The 26,781-nt window shown below is 24.2% G+C and overlaps 1 protein-coding gene across 1 annotated transcript in view; it reads right to left on the reverse strand.

The window, feature by feature from the left end:
* Positions 1–26,781, reverse strand: part of LOC129614055 (immunoglobulin superfamily member 10-like) — a 112,643-nt gene that overhangs the window by 59,192 nt on the left and 26,670 nt on the right. Inside the window, exon 3 of the mRNA XM_055528441.1 lies at positions 8,804–8,874. Within this exon, the coding sequence (XP_055384416.1) occupies positions 8,804–8,874 (71 nt within the window). The remainder of the gene's footprint in view (positions 1–8,803; positions 8,875–26,781) is intronic.

Raw genomic sequence — 26,781 nt, forward strand, 5'->3', positions numbered from 1 at the left:
CACAAATTCGCCATTTCTTTATTTTTACAATTATTATTTTATTTTATTATATTTTTTTTTTTGTTGAAATTACAAGAATTATGTTTTTGTATTTTTAACATGCACCACATATCCATACATGTGTACAAAATAGTAGTCGGCCCGGTGAATTTGAAATTTCCTTGTTTAATTTAAAAAAAAAGAAGAAAAATATTGCTTTTACATAGAAAATAAAACGCTTTGGTATGTAAAAACAAATATTATTATTTTTTTTTATTTTAGAAAGTATGGATAGGAAAATTAGAAAATTAAAAATTTTTATTTTTTTTTCATTTACAATTTGGTATGTTTGGTTTTGTGTTTTCCACTTTTTCTTCTTTGTTTTATTTTTATTCGTGTAGAGAGGCTGATAATTCCACAATGTTGGTAGTGTAGGTGAAAGCGAATTTATAACAATATTTTTAGTGCAAAAATTGTATTTAGCGATTTTCGTTCTTTTATTAAAAAAAACCCTATAATACTGCAAAATTATTGAAAATTGTATGTATTAGATAATGTAATTATTGTGTATGTGGTTTTGTGATGTTTTTGTTGTATAACCTTGCGAAAAATGGAATTTGTTATAAATTTATACATTTTGTATTCGCATTCTTGTTAAAGGATTTAAATAATAATTTTCACATTATGCAATTGCGTTGCTTACATAATGCAATATTTGGTAAGTGGAATTATGTTATATATGTATATAATTATAAAGCTTCAGGGTTACATTTTAATGCAAATATTAATTTTTAAATTTTATTATAAATCTAAGGGAATAGCGTTATTTAACTGACGTCCAAAAGAATTAAATGAAATAGATGGTATATAAATTGTAATGGAATAGAATTTGTATTTAATTATTTTGAAATCTTGAACTTTATTTTTTTTTCTCTGAAATCAATGAATTTAAAAAAAGTATAAATGGGTTAAAAATGGTGTGTATACATTTTGTATTTATTTTTTTAATAAAAATCATAACGTTTTTTTTTAATTCATTTTTATTTTTGACTGACTTTGAATTTAACTAGAAAAGTTTTTTTGTTTTTGAAATTGTTTAGCGTTGCGTAAATTTTATATAATTAAAATTTATAATGGAATTGTTGAGTTTTTGTTATTTTGTTTTCATATAAAATAAATTTGATTTTATTGCTTTGTTATTTTTTTTGCTTAATTTTTGAATTCTGTTTTGTTTTACGAAATGACTATATAACTTTAGATTATTTAATTTGTAAAGACAGCGGAATAATTAATTTAATATTTTTATTTTGTAATTTTTTTATGAAATGTTAATAATTTGGTTATAAAATACAGTGTGAGACTAGAAATTAAAAATACTTTTATAATTATTGTAAAAGATTCATTCCTATATTTAAGTCAAAATATTTTCTAATGCTGTAAAATTTTTGTTAATGTTGTGAAAAATTACGAAGATACTATTAATATGGAACATCTTTTAATTTTCCAGTTATAGTTCGTCAATATATCGCATATGAAAACCCAAGATTTTGACAAGTTACGGTATTAAAATAATAGAAAATTTTTGAATTCTTTAGAAGACGTGGAATTAATTAATATAAAAACTCCTTTCTTCTGACAAAAAAAAATATTGAAAGTAATTTTTGAAATAATTTTTCTATAATCCAATTTGACAATCTAATTTAGTCCTAAAATTAACGACTTTCAAATCAGGGGTACATTAGTTGTCCACTTGCAAAAATCATACTTGGAGTATATTAATACTTAACTGTTAAGAAAATTTTTAAAAGGCAGAAACGTCAAAATAGAGTGAATAGAGAAGTAAGCTAAGTATTTTGAAAACATAAAACAATTCTTTAGGCCATTACAGCTTAAATGAACATAAAAACTCATTTTTGCAAAAATGTTGAATAGCCCACTAATGCACTGAGTCCATGCCTCAAAAATACATTGATAAAATTTTCTTTTTCATTGAATTTCTTTGTACGTTCTTTGTTAAATTTCGTCTCTCTCTTTTAAGTTTCTTACTGTTGAAAACTTGTGTATTTTTTGATCCCCTTATAAATTCGACATTGTTCAATGTTCATCGACAGATTATTAAATGTTAATAATAATTTAAATATTCTGCAATATATTACTTTAAAATTTCTCCGAAATTTATGTAAAAATATTAATTGCAATAATTTTTCATTATTACAAATAGCATTTTCCAAATTGTAATAAAATTCATTATATTTAGACTTGAAGTCTACACATAAATGTTATATAAATAAACAAGTTCTCATAATAAAATTTGCAAGAAAGGAAATCCAATATTTTACATTTAAACAATAATTACAATTTTGCATTTAGATATTACGAAAACTATTGGAAAACACGAATCTATCTACTAAAGTGATAAACAGAATTCTTGTTTTATTGAATACTCGTACCTGATATTATTATCATCAATTCTATTTACATTTAACATAAAAGATATTAATTTTTAAAAATTTTTACAAATTTTCTTTTATAAAGAAAAACTTCGGATTTCAATTGATTTAATTTGTTGTTTTTTTCTTTTTTTGGAAAATCCTTTAGTAAGTGTTTTTTTTTTTTTGAAATGCTAAGGCAATTAAATTTTTTATATATTTTGCAATTTTTTTTTTAATTTATACTTTTGTTTTCATTTCTCATTCATCATTCTAAAAATATTAAAAATTGCTATGCAACGATCATTTAATATCCTTTTTTTGAATTTAGTGAAATTCTATAGTAACTGAAAAAAAAAAAATTTTTTTTTTTGTAATATTAAAAACGATTGACGACAAAAATAATGTACACAAAAATATAGGTCTATACAAAAGCCAATTTGTATACAGAAAAAGGAAAAATCAGAATCGATTCAAGAAATTTTAAAGTAAAAATTTCAAAAAAAAAAAAAAACAAGTCCTGTTTAGCTTGAAAAAGTAATTAAATTCTTGTTACTGAAGAAGAGAAAAAAACAATGAAAAATTTGTAAAAATATTTTTCTCTTTTGTTTCAAATACATATTTTTGTACTCGTAATAAATAATGTTGTATGTATGGGTATATACACGTAAATAGTTATAAATGACAGTGAACAGAAAAAAAAACCAAAAATAATAATGAAAAATCACAAAACGTTAATATGAAAAGACAAAGGAAATTCGACTTTCCTTTTTTGTATTTAAGTATAATATGGAAAAAGGATTCTTGACGTTATTTAAATTTTCGACATTTTTTTTTCATCTTGTTTATTTTTTAATTTTTTGGAGTTTTATATATAAGTCCTTTTTGCTGCTTTTATTTTCTTTGGAGCAATTTTTATGCAATACGAGTATGGATCGTATGTACCGAATTCTTTTGTTTAATTTTTGGGAAAATTTTTGCAATATTTCTTTATCATTTTAGTAAAAAAAAATTTAGTTTCTAGTTTTATGTTTGATTTTTTTTGTTTTCTAATTTTCTAACCAATAACAAAATATTTATGAGAATTTAGAATGGAAATGTTAAAGAAATTTTTTTGTTTTTATTAATTTTGTAAAAGAAAGTTACAATCAAAATCATGTCATTGCATAAAATTGAAATTCAAAAGGAAGCTGGCAATAGTTTTAGTAAAAAATTGAATCAATGGAATTAAGAATTTAAAACGTTCAAGGGCTTTAAAATTTATGAATTTTTTGGAGGACAAATTTTTTTTTTATTATTTTTTGAGTACATCACTTGGTAAAATTAAGAATGTTTGCTCTAAATAAGTAACTCGTTTAAACTTGTAAAGAAATCAGAAACTTTTAGGAGTAAAGTAATTTATAGATTGCTAGTGATATTAAAATAGCAAAATCAGAGTAGAAAATTAAGGCATTTTGAAATTTAATTTAATATTAAATTTTGCATTAAAAATTTTGCTTAATTATTATACATTTATAACAATAACGAGTAAAAAGGATTGCAATGTATTTTAATTTTAATTTTAATTTGCATAATATGGAATACATGCAATTGGTGAATAAAAATTTCAAAAAAAATTTAAATTCTTGAAAGTTAATATGGAACAGCAAGCGGTAGAAGGCGAAAAATAGAAGAGATTATATACGAAGTAGCGTCACTATTTTATGAACAACCGAAACAATATAAGAGTAACACTCAATTTTGGTATACGATTATGTTAAGTTAAGTAGTACCTAAAAGTAGTACCCACCGCAATTTAAATGTTTCATTTCCAGAAAATAATTTTCTTTCATACAACCAAATTTGATTTTTTATGATTTCAATTTTGATATCGTAACACGTATGAAAGTTTCTTTTATCGGATTTCTATATTGAATCTAAAAAATTTATGTTATCCGAAAATTATATTATATAAATCGTTTGTATGTATATTTTTTTGTTCACATGGCACATATTATGAATAAATGTTATTTACAAATTTTTAGAATCAAAATTCTACAGAAAAATTCTATTCTAGTCCATAATCTACAGAAAAATTTTTTTTCAAAATCACAAATTTTATAAATTTTTGGGTATAAAGTGTAATAAAAATGTACTTTTAAATTTTGTGTACTTTAATCATAATACAAAATAATATCCTTAAATAATATACAATCATCTTTTCTCAGAATTCGTTTGTAACTTTAGGTGATTTTAGGACTTTTTACAAGGATATTATAGATTTTTTATAATAATTATGTACAGGTACTTATTGAAGTTATGGTATAGAAAATATTAGAGTGATTTTTTAAAATAAGATCAAAATATATTTGTATTTTATGAATATGACATATTTTTTACTTAAAAAAATAAATACGTTTATTACATTATAAGATTATTATGAATTTGAACTTTTCTCAAATAAATACCTAGGAAAAATTTTATCCTATTGCAATGAATCAAGAAAAAAAATTCAAAAGAAAGATTGAAAATTTTTGTAAATGTGAGATCTAGAGGTGAATTTAACTAAATTATAGAATTCCGCACTCAACGTCGAATGACAACATTAAAAGTGGTAAATTTCTTTTATATTCGATTTATCGGATTTGCGCATTTGAATCAGATTTTGATTGGTTCAAATTTAATATCCCTAGCCTCACATGATAGATGCAGGTTTTCTGACCATTACATTATAATTGAACTTATCGGTTTATTTTTATATGTTTGTCATTTTAATTTGGCTTTATTCGCGCAGCTTTAATTAATTTTTTATATTCATATTTATAAGCAACTTTACGCGAATTTTATATATAAACTTTACATAAACAAGTTTTTAATATAGTCGACGAACTTCCTATAAGAGAAAATTAGTGGACTCTCTATGAATTCTTCTGTTGATTCTTCTGCCTAGCTCAAAGAATTGTGAATTATATGGATACCACAAAATTAACATAGCAACCTCTTTCTCTTTTTATATTTTTTTCGATTTCATGAGAGTTGAAGAGATATTTGACTCATAAAATTTATAGAGTATTTCTTTAGAACAATAGGGACATTTATGTTTTCAACATTTTTTTGTAGTTTGACAATTTTGTCATAAATATCATTTTTTGGGTGAGTAATGTTAAATTAAATTTATTAATATTTTGATGTTCAATAAACTATTGTGAATTTTATGATAACAAAAAAATTGTTTGATTTTTTTTTGATTTTGAAACCATTAAAAAAATTTGAAAATAATTTATGCACCATTCAAAACAGAAATTTTATATATGTTAAGTTTTATATACTAAAAAGTAATTACAAATAATGTGGAGCAAATCACAGATTTAAATTGAATAATATAAAATATACTTGCATAACGATAACAATGAAATTCTGATTGATTGTGATAGTAGAAATATTGATTTTTTATGTTTTTCAATATGATTGATTTGCAATTTTTCAATTTTTATTAAACACAATACTTTTAAAATAAAAGCTTTCCAAAAGAATTATTTATGTAGATTTTTTATATAACGAGTATATGGTAATGACATGAAAGTTTTTTTTTAAATATAATTGAGTGTAAGTGTATAAAAAAAAATTATTCGGTTTTAAAAATAATATGACTTAAATTTTTTTTGAAATTTAAATTTCATTGCAATTTAAAAATTTTATTAAAAGTTATTGAAAAATTGTTTTAGAAACACAAAAAGTCCTTATTAATTTGGCAAGGGTTTGTTACTTCGAGTAAATGAGTAACAGACTATAAGTGTAAAATTCTTCAGAAAAATTCGTAAAATGTGAAATGAAATTTACAAACTTGCATAATAAATAAATTCCCCCCAATAACATGTGAATATGACGATATGATGTGAGTATAGTTTAAAATAACCCGCAAAAATTGATGTAAACGCTTGGATGTCGTGGATTAAAATGAAATAAGTTTGAGAAACCTTTCTGGAATTTCTCAAAATTGTTTCCTGTTATTCTCAAAGCTCACCGATTTTTCTAAATGATAAATACCCGAAAAAATGACAATTTGGGACAGTTAATTCGATTTTATCAAAAAGTATTCAAACTGAAGATTTTGTTGGGCATTCTTAAAATTTATTTGAATATATAAAAGTCAATATATTTTTTAAATTTATTAACATTGAATGCTCAACTACATATCAATATTATAAGCTAGTATTTAGTCTGTAAGTTTTTTGTTGAATGTTCTGTTATAGGAGATTTATTAAATGAACTATTTCACATTCATTCTAAACCAACTACATACTGCTATTAACAAAAAAATTTCTGGAATTTAATATGAGTTTTCTATAAAAATTTTCGCGTCACAAATTTTCAGTTTAAATTTTTAATTAAAAATTAATTTTCTGAATAAAAATATCAAGTATTATTTTATGAAATGGCTTAAAATTTCTTATTATTCACATTACGGCAAGGACATTACTAGAGCTTAAGTGTTTTGTTTTTTTGTAATATTATATTTACACACTTACATAAAACTAAATATAAAGAATTAATTGTTAAATATACGATTTTCAAAAATCAAACTGGGGTCAACAATATTGTTGAAATTTTCCTTTCGATTCATATTACACCCCACGTATATAAATTAATCTTGTATCCATCCCTAAGTCACTTTTTCACATTTATTTTATTTGTTGTATTCTGAAGGACATGTTCTCATATTAACATGTTGATAATATCGATTACTCAAATAATTAAACAACATTTTTAATAAAGAATTGTTACAAAGAATTTTACATTTTTCCATATCAAGATAGACCTTGTATATGGTGATATTTGAATTACAATACCTTTGATACTTGTTTCGGAACACGAAAATATATTTTTTATTAATGGAATGGTTTTGATTTTATATTGAAAGCCCTAATATATGTGTATAAAAAATAATTAAAATTATTTTTTTTCCATTTATATAATTAATACAATTTGCATTCAGTGCCCCCAAATAAAGGCAATTTTTTAAATGTATTTTCATTCAATTTTACAGCATTCAAGATATTATTAAATGCACTAAGAATACATTTTTGAAATATGAATAAAATTAATTCTTAATTAAATAGAATTTTCGGGATTTGCTTATATTTTCCTTATTTATTAGAAAAACCATAAATATATAGGAGAAACAAATTAATTTGTAAAATTCTTGCGATAATTGTTAGTTTCTGTTTTAATTTACTTGAATTATTTTGATTCCATATGTAATCATCTATCATTTAAAGTAATTATTGTATATAGGTTCTATAATAATTAAGATTTTTCAATTATAAGTTTAACCACGTGTAATTAGTTTGATTCTTTTAACAAATAATAAGAGGCAGACAGATTTGTACAAGATTACAAATGAACTTTAATTTACCAAAAGTTGGTCAAAATTAATCAGAGTGAAATAGTAAACAAAAACTTTTTATATTTCTTTCTCTTTCTATTTCTTAATCTTATTTTCTCTTCAACTTAAATGTATACCATGTGCAAAGATTTCTTAATTATTTTGTATATCACATTTCATATACATATGTATGTATAATGTAGGTATGTATAAGTGCTATGAATACTACATGTAATATGTAATATGAGAAAAACCCAGTCAGAATTTTTGGCATTATTTCAAAATAATGATTTCAAATTGTTTGCGCCTCTGTTGGATGTTAAGTAAAGCTCTTAAATTAAATAATTTAATGTTTTTGTGAGGACTTAGGTAATTATAGTGAATTGTTAATATTGGAACTCCTGAATTGAAATTAATTTAAGTAGTTCTCTAATTTTCAATTCTCAAGAATAAATTTTCCGAATAATTTTTTTTAAAAAGAGTTATAGATAGATGGGAGGTTTTGCTCTAAATGAAACAAATATTTATTTAAATTTTCTTGGAGAAATTATGTCGGAAACAAATGTTGAAGACAGCAGACTATTCCTAAATTTTTCAGTAACATTTTGACAAAGTTACTGACATGTTAAAATTTCTGTACTTTATTCAAGCACTTTATACGGTAGAGCATCGGTTTTCTCTCATTTTTCATTTAACCATTCCGTCGAGTGGTATTTATCGGTATAACATTTTATTATTTAGATAATATTTAATATGTTTTAAGTACAAAGAACGTTTTGGGTGTAAAACATTGCTCATTTCTTTGGTATACAAAACAAGAAAGTTTATATATTTTAATCTAAATTCTAAAACATTCTCAATAAAGCATTTTAAAACCAATTGGGCAGTATTTTCCGAATTATATTGGCTAGCTATATCCTTTGTTACTGTTATACAATAATTTATATACTATAGTAAAATTTCATTATATTTCTATATTTGTGATTTTGTTTTTTCTATTTTATGTTGTTCTTGAAAAAATTTTAATTACCTGTCAACAGTCAATATGTGTCCATCTCGTACACGAACCCATGATACAGATTTATTTCCAAGTTGTTTCACCTGTAATTAAATTTATACTTTTATAGTATAAATAAAAGAAAATTAATTTTTAAAAAGGATACTTTTACAATTAGTAAAGGTGTACCTTAAATTAAGGTCGGATAACTTTACTTTTTGTTTTGTTTGTTCGAAAAAAAAATGAAGGAAACAATCACAATATATAGAAGAGGATTTTGGTATAGGTTGAAGTTTAATTTTTATTTTTCTTTTTGATTGTTAAACACAGGCACATACATTTTATACATAATAAATACAAAAATACCATTATAATATTGTTGAATAAGATAAGATCAATTAATTGAAATATGGAAGGGAAAATGGATTATTTAAGTTCGATTAAATTGAGAAAAGTTTTTCTATTGAAAATATTTTTCAAGGCCCAAAAAAAAAAAATTAGAGGAGAAAAACAGGACTAGAAAAAAAAAAGGTTTATTTTAATGAAAAATTATTTTTCAGATACTAGTTCATTATTAATAATGTTTTACAGGTCATCAAACCAGAAGTTTTTGGAAAATCAGAAAAAAACAAAAACAAATGACTAAATGGGCAATAGTTTTGTGTACCATTCAGATAAAGGATGATTAATGTTAATAAATTAAAGAATTAGTTTTGTATTTAGTCTTGTAATGCCAAAACTGACAAGTAAATTGTGTAACTTTTTTCGGACATATTATGTTAATTTACAACACGTTTGTGGTTTCTATTAAAAACTAGGTTTAAAATTGAATAAGATCAAGGTAAACTATATCTGATTTTCATATTCAAGGTCTTAGTTCAACATCTTTAGTTAATTATGTTTTATATGAAATAAAAAGCATAAATTAATTAATTTTATTTTTTATAAAACAAATATGAATTTACGATAATCGTAATGTTCTGTGGTTAATGTTTTAAACATAACAAGGAATTTAATTATCCAGAATTTTAAATAACAAGATCATATAAAAAATCTAACAGCTTGATATTAAAAATCCTGTATTGAGCAAACACTAGCCACTGCGAAAATGAACATTTTACCATACGAATTCAATGTAAGAGAAAATAGTAGTGCATTTTTTATCGAACGAGTTGAAAGCAAATTAAAAATTTTATTCTTGATGGATTTGAGTACTAACGTAATACTAATATTAACGGGGCCGGGTCATTACAAGCGATATTTTGAAAGTTTTGCTGTAGGCTATAAGATTGTATTGCTTTAAATATGGACACTTATACTCAGGTATTATTTTAAAATAACTAAATTTTACTAAAGCTTTGAATTTTAAATATTTTAACAAATGTATTGGCATTTTAATGTCTTCTATATTAAGACTCATTTATAAATACATAAAAAATTAAAAGAAATAAAAACCTTGTTGCTAAAATTTTATTATAAAAAATCTTACTATGAAACCTGAAATTCCCTAAAGTTTAAAAAAAAAAATTAGAACCCTTGTGAAATGCATTTCAATAGAAATAAACAATTGAATTAATTTAGTTTGTTACACACAGTTTACAAAATTTGATAATTTTCCTTTTAAAATTTTACTTTTTTAATAAATTCATTAGTGTATTCGAATTTCTCATATTAGTTCTAGATTTCTTTATAACTATATTAAAAAACAAAGTCGAAATTTTCTGAAAAAATAAGGACAAAAAGAAAACTTTGAATAATTTATCTCAAGTTCCTATACATGGAACTTAAATACCAACAAAATAAAAGAGGAATTTGTTGAATAAGAATTTTTGCCGAAATTTATATAGATTTAATTTACTTTATCAGTATAAGAAAAGGGCGTCATTTTTGTAGTAGGACAAAATCTTACAGAATATTTGTTTTTTTTTCTTTCACTCTTAAGAAAAAGGAAAGAAAAATAACTTGGAAAACTTGAAAATGAATTTTTCTTTGATTAGGTATAAAAAAAAAATAAAATGAAAATTATTAAGAATTAGAAAAATAAAATAAAAAAAAAGAGAAAAGGCCCCACAATTTAAGATTTTGGGAATTTATTCCCTCTTTTACTTAAAATGTTATTCTTTATATGTGAAATACGATTATAATAGGCTGTATACAAGTATGAATGTCTTTGGGACTTTTTCTAAGTTTCTATTCAAGAACTTGAACAAGAAAATTAAGAGACAAAGAAAAAAGAAACTTTTCACTTTAGTCAAAAACTTTATAAATTGTTTCTAAAAGGTTTTTTTTTTTGTTTTGTTGTTTATTTTTTTGCCTTTTTCCTTTAAGCCATATCTAAATTTTTTCCTTTAATATTTTCCTAATTTTTTTTTTCGGCCAAATATTGTGTGGTCATATGAAAAATAACTTAAATCTTCCTATATATAGATTGTGTAAAGATTCAAATTTCAAAAGACAGGAAAAAAAAAGAGGATTCGAAAAAAAAAATTGATATAAGAAAATTGAAAGAATTTCCTTTAGAGCCATTTATAGATTTTATGCTTTAAGCTAATCTAGTCCAAATAAAAGAGAAAATTTTTAAAATTAAATGATATAAGTGAGTAAAATGATTATGATTAAATTAGCAAATATTAGGTTTCAATTTTATTCAATAATTATTATTCTTGCAAAACCTTAATGATAGTGTATTATAGGGTTCAAAACTGTAACTCAACTTCCAAAGAAAAATGAGTTACTTTATATACAAATGATGCTTTATTGTTAAACCGTTCAGCCCACTAAATGCATAAAATGTAAGAGTATAAGGTCGTACGATTAATACTTGTTCCAATTTTACAAAAAAAAAAAATTTACAACTGAACATTGTTTATATTTGTTGTACCTGCTAATTGAGTCAACCCTTTAATAGTAAGTGCAGCAATTTTATACAACATTGCACTTTGCAATATTATTAATTAAATATTGTAAAAATATTTCTTTTTTGGGAAGGAAATCTAAGCCACAGTTAATGGACATAACAAATATATCCATTACATGATCGCACTACTATGCCTCAATGAAATTGCTATGGAATATTAGGCCTGAGAAAGTAGTCGGAAACCATGGTGCATTATGATAGTGGTAATTCTTTTATTCTTTTCAATGGGATCTAACGATATAAAATATGAATTTTGTATCTAATTATGTGCTTTACGAGTACTTAATAGATTAAATAATTTGCTATAAATAATTTTAAATGCTTTTGTTCTCAGAATAGAATTTGAATTCAAGAATTTTTTTAATTTTTTCTATATACATTTTAAGTCTTTTTCTACAACTAATTACTGACCTTATTGCATATGAAAAGAGAGGTTATTTAATGGTTTCAAATTTCATACGTCGGAAATTTCAAACAGAATTTTGTTTCACGGCAATACAGAACGAAATTTACTGCTAGCTATATATTTCAAAGTTTTCGGAGAAATCAGGTGCGTGTATTTTGATTTTTACTAAGGGCGAAATTCACACTTTCGTCAATATACAAGATAATAGTCAATGTATTAATTAATTACTCAGTTGTAGTTTAAACAATGAACCAAAAAATTTTTCATGAATATCGACGCTTGGAAATCGGACTTTTACCGAAGAGCCGATATTACATTCATAACTATATTTAAGGAGCTAATTAAAATCAACAAAACTAACTGGTACCTTTTTTAGGGAAGGCGGATCTCAAAAAGGTAACATATCTAGGTACACATGTTAACTAGAAGATTACTATAAGTTTCTGAGAAATTTAAATAAATAGGAAATTTTCATTATCTTGGAATACTTCTGCTAAACAAATTTTTGCTACTAATGCTGAACATTTTGCAGTCGGTTATATGATGACCACATTAAATGCATTTTTTTTTTTTAATTTTAAGAATTTAAATATTGTGCTTGACTGAAGTATAGTAAAATTTTTGCTTTTTGTTTTTAATTATGTATATCTATTTATGTATTGAGTAATGCATGTTTGTAAAATTTACTTTTGTAAAAACTCCTTTTTTTTCAAATATAAAGTGTGTATTGTTTTTCTAGTTTTTCTATTGTATTTTTTAATATCCCTTTTTTTTAAACAATAACAAGTACTTTTAACCATTTTAAGCATCAAATAATTAGAACTATTTAATTACTCGTTGTATAGAACTTTAGTGTAAGAGCTGCTTTGAATAAATCTAAAATTGGTACTTGAAAAATAAAAAAAAAACAAAAATACAAAGAAAAAACGCTCTATTAAATCACTGTACATATGATACGCGAAATATTTTAGCAAAATTCTTGCCTTCATTAAGAATACTTTCATTGTTTTCTACTGTATATCATTGCTATTAAATACCCATTTTAAAAGATTCAAATTACTGTGAATCAAGTGCGCAAAAGAGAAAATGCAAAAAAAAAAATAAATAAATAAAATCTGGTATCCCTGTACTACAAAAAAAATAAAAAAAATTGTAGAAAAAATTACGTTTTTTTTTTAATAAAAAGTTACCAAAGTTGCTAAACGTGATTTTATTTAAAATTTGAAATTCAGAAATTAATTTTATTCGTATTTAGCTTTGTAATTGCTTAGTGCTTATAGACTTAATTACAAAATTATTTTATTCATTATTAGAATTTTATTTTATTAGAAAATTTTCTATTTTAGGATTAAAATTTTTTTTCTATTGCCTCATTAACAATTTATTTTAATCTTCTCTGATTGCTGTATATAGATCTACAATTGTGGCTACTAACTATATATTATAGATTGAACTACATATTAAAGTAACAAAGTCACTATTTATAAAAAGCAGGTGTCTTGAATTCGTGTAGTAGTATCACTCAGCTATACTACAATCAGAATTTTTTAAAACAGCAGTAAACATTTTTATAATTGTGTATATTTTAGATTTGTTAACAAGGCTTTCCACAAGAGATAGGAAATCTTTTGCTATAAAAGCTAAAACTGCTATTTTTTCTAGATCGACTTTGCTAATTTTTATTTGTAAACTATATAATTAGCGGGTGTTCTACTACACAACCACAACAACGCCTGATATTTTGATATATATTTATAAAATTATATTTTATATCGTAACCTATGTTATTTCGCTATAACGTTGTAGAGAAAATATTATATTTAATTTCTGAAAATTTGTTTATTAATTTCGAATTTTCTTTTAGAATTATTACAAATTTGCGAGTATATATTTTTTTTTCCTCAATATCTCCCAAAATATTAACCTAAATAAATGAGGTTCGTATATTTTCGCTTATATTTCCGAAAAACTCGAAATTTCGAAATTTTTCATGGTTTACATTTCTCATATAACACAGTGTTAGTGTTGAAAGTAAATTGGTCAAATAATTCAATAAAAAATAAGTAAGAAATTTGTATTAAAAACTGGTGTCCATTTTTTATATTTTCATAATTTGGTAAGCTTTATTGAGTTTCATTGTATATTGTAATGTAAATTGTTAGTTTATTTTCTCAATTAATATTCCACTTTAACTTTGGATAACCGGTTTTTTTTAATACGATGTTTTTGTATTTGTTTTTGTTGGTAAATGCAAGGAAGAGGTGTAATTATTACAAATGGCGGAGTAAATAGAGGAAAAAAGAATTCAAAAAATAAATAGGAAAAATAAAATAATAATGAAATTATGAAAATAGCATAGAAAAAATATTTACTGTTTTTCCTTTAACAAAAATAACGCAAAAAAAAAAAAAAAATACACAAAAAACAACAGAAAATTGTTAAAGCTAGAAAAATTAAAAACAAAAAAAAAAAACATTTTCGTTTTTATCCTTTTGCCTTTTACAAAAGTTTGTTTTGCTTTCTTCTTTTATTTTTTATTTTTTATGTTCTCTTTTTCCATTTCTCTATATCGTTGTTATTGTTGTTGTACAGTTTAATTATCCTTAAATAGTTGAGCATAATCTATTTAGCTTGCTTTTTATACCAAGTGTTGTAGATTTGTTGTTTTCTTGAAGTTTCACTCAAATTAGTTTCCTTAAATTGAGATCGTAATTACTTTGGAAATTTCAAGAAATTAAAGCAGATTTTTTTTAATAAGAATCATATAAAAACACAAAAAAATTTTTTCCCTCAATTTTTTTTTCTTCTCGGATTCCATTCCCTGTATCGAATCGAATACAAAAAACTGAAACTTTTATATTTCAATTAGTGTTATGATGTGGTTTTAAATTTAATACTAAGATCATTGATAATCAATGAAAAAAATTTAAGTGAAATGAAATGCGGCGACTTTTTTATCTTATTTTTTATAATTTTATAGTTTCGAACTTACGTTTTAAATAAATTCTGAAAATTATTTCTTCGTTTATACTATGAAGTTAGTTATTATTGTTATATAATAATTTATTAATAATAATAGGATAGGAAAAAGTTTCTTATAATATTGCTGTTAGATTTTATTACAAAAATTATTGTTATACTAATAAAATCTATATACAAATATAATATAATTAATATAAGAAATTGAAAATAAAAAAAAGTTCAAAATTAACTTTTGTATGAACACAGTAATTGCATAAAAATAGTTCAAATATCAAAGAAGAGCATGAAATACGAATTCAAAATATTTTTTTTATTCTCTTATAATAAAAGGATATTGAATAGAAAGTAAAAATTAGTATAATTAGCGTGTGTTAAAAAAATTTTTGTATCTTCCATTTATAATAACGAAGAACTAAAATTCAAGCAATACAAACTAATTGATGGTAGAATCACGGTTCTATTAAAAATTACGAATTTGTATCGGATATGTCCGAAACATTTATTGCAAGAATTGCTTACTTGAAAATGTATTAAGTTTCTCTCGTAAATTCGCGTCTTTTATAATTAAATATACCTACCGCTTAGATGGACGGGTTCTGAAGCGGGTTAATTTTACGAATGATCTCGGGGTCATACTCGAGGTGGGCAGAGGAGTTTAACCCCTACTTTGGGAAGCATCTTTAATTATCATATAAGGGGCTTGCGCCCCTTATACTTCTATTGATATTTCTAGGATCGAAACAGTTCAGAGAAGATCTCTCCGTTCCGCATTTGGTGATCTCTTAGGTTGGTCTGACTCTCTCAGTTTGCCGCCGTATGAAGATAAGTTATTATTTTTAGACTTGTAAACGTTGTACCTTTGTAGGATAATCGCTGACGTGGTTTTTTATTCAACAACTTGTTTCGAGGAACGTTGTTTCACTGTTTTTATTGGATCAGATGTCTTTTAGTGAGAATTCGAACAAGTTGAGGTCAGTAGAGGTTTTCAATGCTAGTCATCACAGTGCGAATTATGGCAAGAATGAGCCGTTGACTAGGATGCTGCATGTCGGTTGTTTTCTAATTCCGGTTGTTTTGATGTTGGTGTTGGTATGGGTGCTCTGAGGTATGGACTTTCTAGAAATTTGAATTATGTTGGTTGTTTGTCATAAATTCTAAGTGATTCTTAATTTCTCTTTCATTTTCGTAATAAATAAAATTGAGTCAAACCAATGGTTTGTATAGTAGCACTTTTCCCTTCAACAAGTGAAAATACTACTTTTAAATACAGTCTATGTATACCTATCACACTATTAAAATGATTTTCATTCATATATGAAACTATTTCTAGGATTGAATATATTTAAGATGAACGATTTATGCAGTCTTTGAAATAAAGCAAAAATTAATAAAAAGTGGGTTTAACATAACGCTCGATTTTAAGGGTTAATTGCGTGAGTTAAGAAAAATAATTATATTTTTTAATTTCATGGAATTTACCGTTAGCTTTTTGCGTTTATAGAAATTTGAAAAAGCTTCCGGTTTCGGAAATATAAGGTGTCAAAAATTCAAATTTTACAAATTTCAAGAGGCGATAACTTGAGAGGGGGTGGAGATGGAAAAAAATTTTCTTCTAACAAAATGAACTATTTGTTAATGTCTAAAAGCCCCTAAAATTCTAAAGGCTGGGGTCTAGAAGAAAAACGAAATCAAAAATTTGGAAACAAAAGACTTTAAATAACGGTAAATTTGAACGGCCATTTTGTTTTTCTAAAGTTTAACTATAGAATACCGCGCTAGGGGAAACAAACCGCTGCCTTTCTGCGTTTGCAAAATTTAAAAATGCTTATGGTTTCATTTCAACAAATGGTTAAGAAAGGCCATTTTTAAGGTTTTGGGGGTATAACTTCTAGAGGGGTGGAGATAGGTAAAAATTTTGTTCTACGGAAATAAGTTTCTAGTAAAGATCTATGTACGTATGAAATTTCAGCTTTCTATCTTCAAGGGTGTAGAAGTTTTGTAAACAAAAAAAGTGTCCACGGATGGACGGACGGACGGACGGACGGACGGACAGACTGAAACTAATAAGCACTTTTTTTTTCAAAAATCTTTGGAAGAGTGCTAAAAATGAGATATGGGCAAACCATTATATTACTTTTATTCAATAACTCTTAAATTTTGTCAAATTTTAATTTCCGCACTTGACTTAATTCGGAATTTATTAATAAAATTAGTAAAATTTTGTTCTCAAATAATTAAAACCCAATTTTGCATTTAATTTATATGGTTTTCTAAGCAGTTGTTTTTTTTTTGAAAATTTTCAAAATTAGACCAATATAGGTTTCACTTTTAAGTTATTTCAGAAAATAAGCGAAAATATTTACATTTGATATTATAATCGAAAATATTTCACCGGTTATAATTAGTAATGTCATTTTTATATTATTAAAATAAAATTAAATATTTTTACTTTAAATTAACTAATTATATTATGCCAAAAGCAAAATAAATCTAAACGCGTTTCATTAAAATGATAAAAAAGAAACAGTTTTATACTATACTTGCATAGTAAAAGACAGAGTAATAACAAGGATATTATAACCATAAAAAACAAAGTTTGCGTAAAATTAATTTGTTACGGGCGTTAAAAAAATACCCTACTATTCTGGTTTCTATATAATATTTTTTTAACATAATTTTTTGTATAAATTTCATGCACTAAATATCATGGTTTCTATATATAGGTAGATGTATATACATATATGAATATTTATATTCATTATAGTAATACTTAAATATGGTATACGTATTCATAGAACAACTCCTTTTTAAATGTAAATTAAACGTTTTATATTAGGATTTCTTTTTTCATTTCATTATTTTTGCTTTTTTATTTTTTATATGTAATATTATTCAAGCATTTCTTCTTGTCCTAGTTCTTTAGATATTTTCACTCCAACATCTTTTATACATATGTACTCGTCTATATAGGATTTTTTCTATTGAATTTTTAAAAATTTATTTAAGCTGCCTTTCAAAAATTTTCCTGTTTTACTGCTTTTTTATATTTTGTTCTTTGCATAACTTCATTTTGTTTGTTGATCGCGTTTAAATATCATCAACATAAAATCCTTAATTTCTCTCCTTAATTTCTCTTTTCTTTTCAAATTTTTTTTTTTATTTAATAAACATTCTTATTTGAGATAGAAAATTTTGATGACGACTGGTCGGTCGGTTGTTCGGTCGATCATTGAATTATAACATCGTCCTAGATTTATACAAATGGATGGTTTGGTATAACGTATAACATCTTAAATTGTGTTATATTATATATACGTTTACTTTATCTATATATTATACCTTTCCTTATTTTTTACATTTTATACACCCTCTTGAATTTTTCTCTAGCCTTTTTTTTTGTTAACATTAAATCTTTCATTTTTATCCTGGATATACATAATATTATTTTGCATCGGTAAAAGGATATTATAAATATTCATTAATTTGGATCACATGGCCTTTAATTAAATAAAGAAAAAGGCGAAAAAAAAACAGAAACCAAGAGAAAACTAACGAGAAAACAAAAAAAAAATGGAACAGGCAACTTAAAAAATGTATGGCAGAGGATAATAAACATTCAAATGATGTTGATGATTTTGAAAAGCGAGAAGATTGAATTTTTCATTTTATTTTAATTTTTTTTTATTTTTTGTTTTTGGGCCAGACAGGAATTGAAATGAATGAAAGTATCAGTGAGTTGAGTTTTATGTTATCAATGAAATTAGAGTAGAATATTGTTGGTTGAAAAGAGACAAAGAGTGAGAAAAAAAGTAATGATATGAAATGAGAATAAATCGTTTTCAGTAGGAGAAGATGAAAGCAAAAAAAAAAAGAAAAGAAGAAAAACGTTCGTTTATCTGCAGTAAAGAAACGATAAAAACTGTGATACAGAGAAAAAATCCGGAATAGAAAAACACATTTAAATAGAAATTGAGTATGGCATAAGACGAAAAGTCCATTGAACGTTTGAAACTGAACTGAAGTATTAAGTTGCAAAAGTAAAATTAAAAAGAAAAAATAAATTTGCTGTTTTGATGAAAATTTCAATTCAAACGAACTTTTCCTATTTTTGCCCCTTTTTCAATATTCAAAAGCTGAAGCGTTAAAACATAGATTGAACTTTTATTTTTTTTTGTTCACATTTTTTTTATCTTCCCTGTCTTCGGTTTTATAGCCTAGCAATTTTGCAATTGTCCTGTTTTTTGTTTTTTATTTTTTTTTTTTTCATTATTATTCACAAATATTTTATTCTATATCCTTGCTGTTTTTTTTTTTTTTTGTATTTGCCACATTTGAAATTCAGATTAATGCTGGGATACAAACAAGACCAAAAAAAGGAAGAAAACAAAAACAGAATTAAACGGCAAGGAAAAAATTAAAATTTATTCTTTTATACAATAAATTGGACGAGTGAAAGCGTTGTAATCAGAGATTGCTTTTTTGAAATTTTTTCCTTTTGACTTTTTTTTATTTATTTTTTTTTTTTTGTATTTTTTTATAACAAATTTTTTTTTTTTTTGTTGGTTTAGTGGTGGTCTTTAAACCTGAATACAATAAAAGCAATTAAAGAGGATTAACGGTTAATGACTTTTTATTTGAATGTATTAAAATTTTCATTTTACAATAGGATAACGGATTCTAAGTGGGGATGTGGTAATGTAAATGATATTATTTTGTGTGTATATAGTAGGTGTATTTTGTAAAGATGGCATTATAATATTTTCTCTCCTTTTGTTATACATAGAAAAATGGACGAGCATTGGAATTGTAAAACTGTGAATGTATGTAGACTTTTGTTTAAAGAGAATTGTTTCGTTTAGAAAGCAAGTATCTACAGGCGTAATGCTCTATTTTTTTGCAATAACAATTCTGTAATGCAATTGAATTTTGTACTTTTGAAAAAAATAATAAGTTCTGGCGGAAAAGTTCTAATTTAATCGCATAAAAAACAATAGTGTGTTCTAATTTAATATTAGGATTTATTTAAAATTAAAGGTGATTTCATACAAACTTAAGAAAATTTTGGGAAAATTATTTTAATTAGAACTCAACAATGTTCTGGTATAAAAGCAATTTGGCACCTATTAAAAAGCAAAAAAAAAAAAATTCTTTGACTTATAAGTTTATTATTGGTTCATTATGTACTTTGTGCTTACTTATACATACAGTGGAACTTCCATTATGGACCTTCAAACCTTTACAACTCAAAAATCTCTTTACCTCGAAGCCATATGAGTTCTCTTCAACATTGGCATAACTTTTTTTTCTCTTCAACTGGAAAACTCCATAACTCGAACTGTTTTAACGTTCCCGTGCGACTTCGAGTTATAGAGGTCCCACTGTACATGATATCGGCACCACACAACGATTTTTTTTTAAGGTAATTTGATTAGTTCATGCAAGTACTCCACAGTTGGCGAGATTAATATAATATTGTTATTTAATTTATATACATAACATCATTACTATAGAGCGGATGTTAAAATAACAGTTAAATTGTTATACATATTGGATTATGGGTTATATAGTTCAATGCATATGTACACACTTATATACAATTTTTTTTTGTCATAGAAACTGGTTTTAAAATTGTAAATTAATCTATATAAAATCTAAAAACTTATGAAACTAATGAAAAAAATATTTTTAATGTTGTTAAAATCTATAACACACCAAAATTGTTCAAAGTATTTTAACATATCTATAAGTATAACAAGTATTTCACACGTATTTTGAACAATTCAAATGGAGATGAAATTGTTAGAATATTAAAAAATAATATGACAATATTATTCAATAATATTTTATTGAGTTTATTCGGAAAAACAAATTATTTTATTTTTTTAAAATGAAAACCTACATAATACAAAATGTGAACAATATCCCTAAAAGTCATTTAATTTGTAAAAATATTCATAATAATCTAGAATAATGTACGTATATTAATTTGATAAGAAGAATGATTAAAGATCATTGAATTATATCAAATATCTGGGATGTTTTATTATTAAAAAATATAATAATTAAAATATATAATTGATTAAAATCTATTTTTGAATTATAATGAAAATTTATAGTAGAACAAAGCTCCTTATCTAATCATTACTTATAGAACAATAATATAATACAGTTGAACCTGGATAAGGGGACTTTCAAGGAACCGAATAATTTGTGGTACTTATAGAGGTTTCCGATTTATAGAAGTTTTTTAATGATTCAGTTTTCCAGTTGTTTTGACATTTGTTATGTTTCGCCTGAGTGAAACCGGGTGTTTGAAATATCACCTAAACTAAAAAAAAAAAAAGAAAAATTTATTTTTACTTTTGTGTTTCTACATCTCTTTTCAGCATTGGGGGTACAACCCTGCTGTTATGTCTTCGGTCAATTCCTCCCTAACTTGTTAGAACACTTTTCCAGAGTAATTTTTAGCCAAATAGACACAAACGGAAATAGAAGCAAAAATGGCTCTTAAAGAGATAATCATAAAAATATTCGTCTTATGGAGGTAAAAATGTACTGACATAGTGCATAAAACTCCCAAAATATATTGCACATATAGAGTACATAGGAATTCCTCTTACAGAGTGAGATTTTGTCATAGAATTCTAAGGACCGCAAAAATAATTTCATTTAAAGAGGTAATCTTTAAATAAATTTAAAATCCTTGTTCTACTGTAATAATATTAATACAACTTTTACATCAGACCTATCCTTTACAGGTTTATTATTGTATATAGTGATGCATAAAACTTAAATAATGCATTTATTCTAGAATGTGTATGATTCACAAGAATATGCATAAAGTAACAAAATCAATTATTATTGATTTGATAAAAATAACAAATCTTGCTTCCATTTGAGAGCACAGAATTTAGAGAGCAGCATTTTATCAAAAAACACCAAAACCAAAGTCTCTTCTTATTGAAAATTATTTGAAGAGCATTTTATTTTCATGCACAAATATAAAGCATCTATAAGTAAACTTTGTAAACAAATATCTAAACTTGAAAGAATCTCTTGAAATATACAATATTTCTTATTGTTATACAATCACATTTATTTACATATTATTTTATATGAAATTCTTTTTATATATGGTATTGTATATATAAATATATAATATTTTTTATATACAAATAAATTTATTCATACTATTATTTTCTAATATTATGTATGCATATTATGGTACATAAAACTATAAGTTGAGTGCAATTTTAGAGTGTTTCCTTTGAGAATTTTCTGATTGTAATTTGATTTTGTTGTTATTATCGGTTAGTTTCCCCCGTATTTTCAATGTACATTCATATATAATATATGTATATATTTTAGTGTTTTAATATTAGAAATTGATTTCAATGTTATCTATTTAGAATATTTAAAATGATTCCAGAGAGATGATATTTTCATTTTATTATTATTATTATTGTTATACAAACAATGAAAAATATAATAATAATAATCAAGACACGATATTATGAAAATCATAGTACTAAAAAATAATAATATTATGTTAATGAATTATTTAGAATTTTAAAAAATATACTAAACTATATTGACATTGGAATTTACTTAAAGATTCTTGTTTTGTGATCTTAAAAAAAAATTCAAAGAATTGATTTTGAAAATACGTAAGAAATCATGATATATGTATGTAGCTATAAAATATTTTCTTCACATAATAGATTTTCAGTTTTTAGTCTACATACATTTTTATATATGAATGTATAATTTGTAAAAATATTGTAATGAATATGGTGTTTATAATTAAAAATATAATTTTATTGATTTTTTGATGAAGGTTTATAATTTCTTATTTAAAGATACACATCCTAGGTAGCAGTTGCCAGGATATTTCGAATAATTAATATATAATTTAAAAAATTGAATTTTCTAGGCAAATATAGTTTTATTGTGCATATAGGCAGTCCCGGTTCTGACACGCAGTTTAAAATAAGTACACCGTCATAGTTAATTGAATGCATAATTTGTCATAGAATTAAAGTTGTGTATACGAACATGTTGTCATGCTAATTTGGCTGTAGAAAGAAAGAACATGTTTTTTTGCAAAGCACATAACGGAAAAAATTTTGATTCAATTGGAAATTTTTAAAATTTTTTAATTTTTTAAGTTTTCAAGGGCGGCCTGTTTCCGGCGTCCATTTGCAATGTTTACTTTGCATATACATATGGTTAATTAGGCGCTGCGTATAGGTGTATAAATAGCTTTGATTGTGCTGAATCTGCTACGATCTTTTTTTCTATAATTTAATTAACGGATTTTTTTAAATCTAAATTATTAAATATATTTTTTACACTACCACCTTTGCATTGACTTATTGTGGACGATAATATGACAATTTTTAATATGTATTTTAATTATATTTTCATTGCTAAAATGAATATTAATCGCCAAACGGATATACTCATACGGATACATAAAAAAATATTTTGCTCAAGAATATTAGAGAAATTAGAAAGTAGAAAAAAATTCTGAAAATCACTTTAAACTTTTTCTAATAAAAAGAGTAATTAATCTAAACTTGATTATTATTGATGGTATCTTCAATTGAGATTGGAATGATTCAATTATTATTTTCTTGAGTTACATTTAAATTAAAGTGCTTATTTAAATCACTTAATTTCCAAATCATCTAACATATATTATGTAGTATATAAGAAATAAATTAAGAATAAATTGCTTCTAGCACTATTTTTTATTAAATAAAATTTATGTGAATAAACTGGAAACTCTTGACGGTAAAACTTTAGAAACTGATATTCATATTTTTTTATTACATATGAGAATTATAAAATAGATTTTTTTCTTTGTGCGAATGCAAGTGAACCTTTGTATATTGTTGTGTTCTTTTTGTTTAAGATATAGTGAATTATCATGAATGATTGAAAGTGAATGACATTCTATTTTCTCTAAGTTTTCCATTTGAATTGTAAGTTGAAATTTTTTCATTTTGTTAATCACAATAAAATAATATTGAAATATTTTCATATGAAATATTGGTTTCATGTTTTAAAACTCTATTTTTCTTAGGAACAATTTTATTTGAAAGGTAAAGCCACCGTATAATGGACAGTTTTATTTCTCTACTTTTAATCTGTTCAATACAAGTACTTTTCAGGATAAAACAGATAATAAAACTTTTCCAATAATATCAAATATTATAGAAGTTAAATGGAAATGTAATTTTAGTAGTTTACGAGTATTTAAAATTAAAAATTATTTAACCATTTTATTTATTAAATATTTTATAAAATTCGCCAATAATCGAATACATATTATTAAATTCAATTTTCTATGGAATAATTTTTGATATGCTTAACATTTTCTTACATTACAAAAATTTCAATTTAATTTTAATATTTAAGAAAATAATCATTTAAATAAAACACGTCAATTACAAACATTTCTTATAGATATTTTTAAAATTAATCGTGATTTATATAGATTTTTAATGAAAATACCCATTTTCCATTACATGTGTTTCCCAAACATTTTATATTTAGCCGAATTACAAGAGATTTTTATTGAAACTTAATATCACTGTGTAAGGCTATAGCCAAATTCGCGTTGGCGGTTCCGATTACGAGAGATCTTATAAAAGTTCCTCTGGTTTGATTTACATTCTCTGCTAATTGAGGTTATGAGTATAAAAGTTCTTTGCACCAAACTACAAAAGCGTACTGCCATTGCAGATTTTTGTTAGAACTGCAAACGCAATTTCAACGAAGTTGCAGCCCCTCAAATCTTAAAAAAGTATTGCTTTTGACTGTTTAAATTTTTTAAATTCAGCACTGCAGTGACTGGTTTTCTCTACTGCAGGACAATGTATTTAAACATTAAAATGGCAAATTGAAAAGCGATATAAAATTTTTAATTTCAACTTTTAAACACCAACAAATTATTTATTGCGCTTAAAGAAGAACAATTTTCTTAACTTTCATTCCTTCTCAAGTTATCGCCATACGGAATTCGTAAAATTTGAATTTTCATCTTTTTATGCTTCCGAAACTGCAGGCTGTTTCAAACTTACATGAAAACAAAAAGCTAACAGTAATTTTCGTGCTATGAAAAAGAAATTGTTATTCATCTCAACTCACTTACTTAACCGCTCAAGTGTTAATCATTTGTTAATAGTTAACGCTGAGTTAATTTATTTTCATCCTGAATGTATGCAATTTTTAATACAATTTAGTATACGAATGAGGATAATATAAAAAGCTACGATATTATTTTTAAAAACAGTATTTTTATGTATTTAACGGAAAAGTGCTACTTTGCGGACCTTTAATTCCATTGATCTAAGTTTACAAGTTTTTAATTTACAGTATACATTATTGTCTTTTAAAAATTATGAAAGACTTTGTATAAAAAAGTTTTTTTCCGATTACGTAATTGAATAGTATTGAGCCTTTATCTCATCAGGTATAAATAATATTGAGAAAAAACATTTTGAATGAAAAGGCAAAAAACAATGACAATATAAAATGAAGATAATTAATTGTAATGCTTATATAAATAATTAAAAATACTTTAAACCAACAATAACAATACCTTACACATGGACCATGTTCACATATAGTTTTTAATATTTAATCATCAAACAAAGGATAAACAATTATGTGAGTCATTTGTTTAATTTAATGTGAAATTTTCCCGATTTTTTATGTTTATTTTTGTGCTTCTTGTTTTTTATATTAATTAATTATTTATGAATAAAAATCCAATTATTATTTTGTATTTCAGAAGTCATTCATCTATTGTACAAAGAGAAAAATTGAAATAATGCAGAATAATTTAATAATGATAATTGATAATAGTTTTTATACGTAAAAGATATTATAGCTGTTATTTAAAATATGTGAATATTGGTAACAAAGAAGAGATACAGACTAAAACAATTATTGAGCATTAAGGGAGAAAATGTTTTCTTTGGAAAACAAATATTTTATTGAAGCAGAAATGAAATGCGTATATTAAGAGAGCATTTTTTTTTTAAATTCTCAAAACATAATATTATAATAATTAGGTCTTTAAAAATTATCAGTATTTATTTCAGAAGTAAGAGTCTCTTTTTGGTACGATTATTTGGCTGGAAAGAAACATTGAAATGTATATGACAAAAGTTAACCGATATTTATTACTAGGTGCTATAGTTGCCTGAAAAAGTTAATAGATTTTTGAATTCAAAATGAATTAAAATTCATGGTGTTCGATCAAATCTTTATATAAACTACATTTACTGATTCACTACATTATTATACACAATATATTAATTATTAATTGTTATTAAAGTTTGAGTCTATTTCATTTTGCCGAATTTCATTCAAAAATCATGAAAACCATTCCTTGTTATTCGGAGGGCAAAATGTAATTAACAATATACACTGACGCATCCTTGAAATAATTAAGAGTGTCATCACTCACCATATTATTATATTGACTTGAACAAGTAATCAACATTCACCATATAATTTACCAAATAATAAAATGGCTTCTTAAATTTTTTTTTCCAATATCATAAATTTTGCATATACAACAATTTTATCCAAATATTATCCAATTTTCTCCAATAATTATGAAAAGCTGTTTTTTGTATTTTTTAATTAACTACAATAATCAAAATGAAGTTGTATGAAATGTTGTATAAA

The sequence above is a fragment of the Condylostylus longicornis genome, unplaced genomic scaffold, assembly GCF_029603195.1.
Source record: "Condylostylus longicornis isolate FDR11 unplaced genomic scaffold, ASM2960319v2 ptg000100l, whole genome shotgun sequence".
NCBI lineage: Eukaryota > Metazoa > Arthropoda > Insecta > Diptera > Dolichopodidae > Condylostylus > Condylostylus longicornis.